We start from the raw sequence: 2258 nt of genomic DNA on the forward strand, positions 1-2258 counted from the left end.
ATTTCCTTCATTTTTTAAAAAAGGCTATACCCTAAAAAATAAAGTCACTTTTAGTTATGAACAGATTATATACAGATTAAAAAAACCCAGGTTTATTAGGTTTTATTTTAATCATCACTAGTGGTACTCCAGTTTGAACAGTATACTAAGTTTGCTCTTGTCTTCTTGCTGTGCTCCCCAGCGCTGAGGACAGTTGCACGAAGCTCACACAAGGCAGTAAGTAGGTGTAAGATGAAAATCCACCACATTCCCCCAACTTACCTCTCTTTGACATCCTGAAATGCAGCTTCTTTATGTTTTCTCCTCCCCAGCACTGCCTAAATGCCCTCTGAGGTCTTAACCAAGCATCAGTCCCTTACACTCAGAGTCAGAGCATTCTGCTCTCCTCACACTGCACCCCTCTCCCATCTTGGTGGTCAGACCCCCAGACAAGCTACCATTCACCAGCTTTTCACTTTGCACCCATGAGTGAGAAGTGCCCTTCAGGGACCCTCCACTCCTGGACCTCTTCATCATCATTCCTCTGAAGAAACCAAGTGTGCTCTGGCACTGCACAGGTTTCTGATCAATAAATTACTGTGCTTTACATGGTTCAAATTTAAGCTTTTATTTAGTTTTTAAATTAAAAAAATAAATTTAGTTATTAAATAGTGGAATGGGTCTAAACTAATGTTTACATATTAATTCACTTGTTTTAGGATACCACCAGAGAAATAATTGAAGTATACCACCCAGACAAAACTTTCTGTTAGAAAGCTCAACAGGGGCGTAATTCAGTTAAACAGGAAAAAAAAACAACCCCAAAAGTCTTAATGTTTACAATGAACATTAGTAGTAAACCTCTGGTTTTAGCGTCATCCAATTCTAGTTCTCATCACAAAGGCAGTCATTGTATTCAGGATACTATACCACAGTGCTAATGTCATCAGCTTCATCTGGTTTCTTTTGCCTGCTTGGCAGGGATTTCAAGTACTCAAGGTGCCTCCTTGCATCCTCCTGGTTCTGTCGGACGTAATAAACTACATAGGAGATCACCATGGTGAACCAGCCAAACATGGTGACCAGCATGGCGTAATCAGTAGTCTTTTTAGGAAGGTTGCAGAGGTCAGCATCATTGGCAGCGTTGAGGAATGGTCTCCCTGCGTGTTCATCCAGCACAGAAGTCTTGCAGATGACGTTGTTGGCTGTCTCGTGGTTGGAGGCCATGCTCCGCAATACCTGCTGCAGTGTGCAGTCACAGTGCCAGGGATTGTTTGCAATCCTGGCTCTGGCCTTTAAGTTGTTGAAAGCGTTTTTGTGCACGCTTTTAATCCGGTTGTCAGACAAATCCAGAGTCTGCAAGGTTTCTGCCACCCCCTTAAAGGCATGTTCATCTATAAACTCAATCCCATTTTTTGATAAATTGAGGACTCTCAGTTGGTTCAAGTCCTTAAAAATTTCATTGGGGATAGATGTTATCTGATTGGAGTCCAAATAAAGTAAGACTGTTTCTGGAGGAAGATCTCTGGGTATTTCCTTGAGGTTTGCATTGCTGCAGCTGACATTCAGACCTCCAGAGTGGGAACAGAGGCAGCCTTTTGGGCACATACTGGCAGAATGAAAGCACAGTATCATGAGGACAAAGCTTTGTAAGAGCAGACACATGGAGAGGGAACGAGTTAACCACAGGTCTACCAAATGCATGCTGGGGTGTCAGCATAATCACATGACCATTTCTCATTCAGCCAACTGTGGTGGAAAAAGGTTCGGCAAAGCTGAAACGTGGCTCCATTTTCTTCCGTGGGTTTAGTAAAAAACAACTAACACATGGGCTTCCTCATGGTCAGTGCTCTTCTTAGAAGCATGCCTACAGAGAGGAAGGAAAAAAAGTTCTTTATACCATAAACTCCAACCCTAACTTTGTTTTCATAAAAAGAAAACAGAAATTAAAGTGAAATGCAACACTAAATAAATGAGCTATTATCTTAGGTAACTCCTATTAGCATTAATCTGAGTTTAGTGCATATATCCCCTGGACATTTTTAAGAGGATAGACTGCACTTACTACAAATTGCACAGGTTTGGTCTTTAATACTTATTAGAGAAGGCACTGGTTCATTTTTATCATAGATTTTTCTAAAACAGGTATAAAACTAAATTGCATTTTCCCTTGCTGAAGTAGAAGATGCATTAATAGGAGCCAGAAGTTGTATCCCCAGCAACAGTGACAGGTAAGTGAGGAATTTGTGGTGGTTAATGTGAACTTATCTCAAAATAAT

At 40.9% G+C, this 2258-nt stretch overlaps 1 protein-coding gene across 1 annotated transcript; it reads right to left on the bottom strand.

Annotated features, from left to right (window-relative positions):
- Positions 1-582: 582 nt before the first annotated feature.
- Positions 583-1856, bottom strand: LRRC3B (leucine rich repeat containing 3B). The gene has a single exon (XM_029961834.1). It carries the CDS (start codon positions 1681-1683, stop codon positions 904-906), a length of 780 nt encoding a protein of 259 aa, XP_029817694.1. The 5' UTR covers positions 1684-1856; the 3' UTR covers positions 583-903.
- Between the last annotated feature and the right edge of the window lie 402 nt (positions 1857-2258).

Source organism: Manacus vitellinus, unplaced genomic scaffold, assembly GCF_001715985.3.
Source record: "Manacus vitellinus isolate BGI_N305 unplaced genomic scaffold, ASM171598v3 scaffold_3_pilon, whole genome shotgun sequence".
Classification (NCBI taxonomy): Eukaryota; Metazoa; Chordata; class Aves; order Passeriformes; family Pipridae; genus Manacus; species Manacus vitellinus.

Bases quoted from the DNA above. Each gene is read 5' to 3' on its own strand.
- LRRC3B (XM_029961834.1), bottom strand. From the start codon at position 1,683: ATGCATTTGGTAGACCTGTGGTTAACTCGTTCCCTCTCCATGTGTCTG.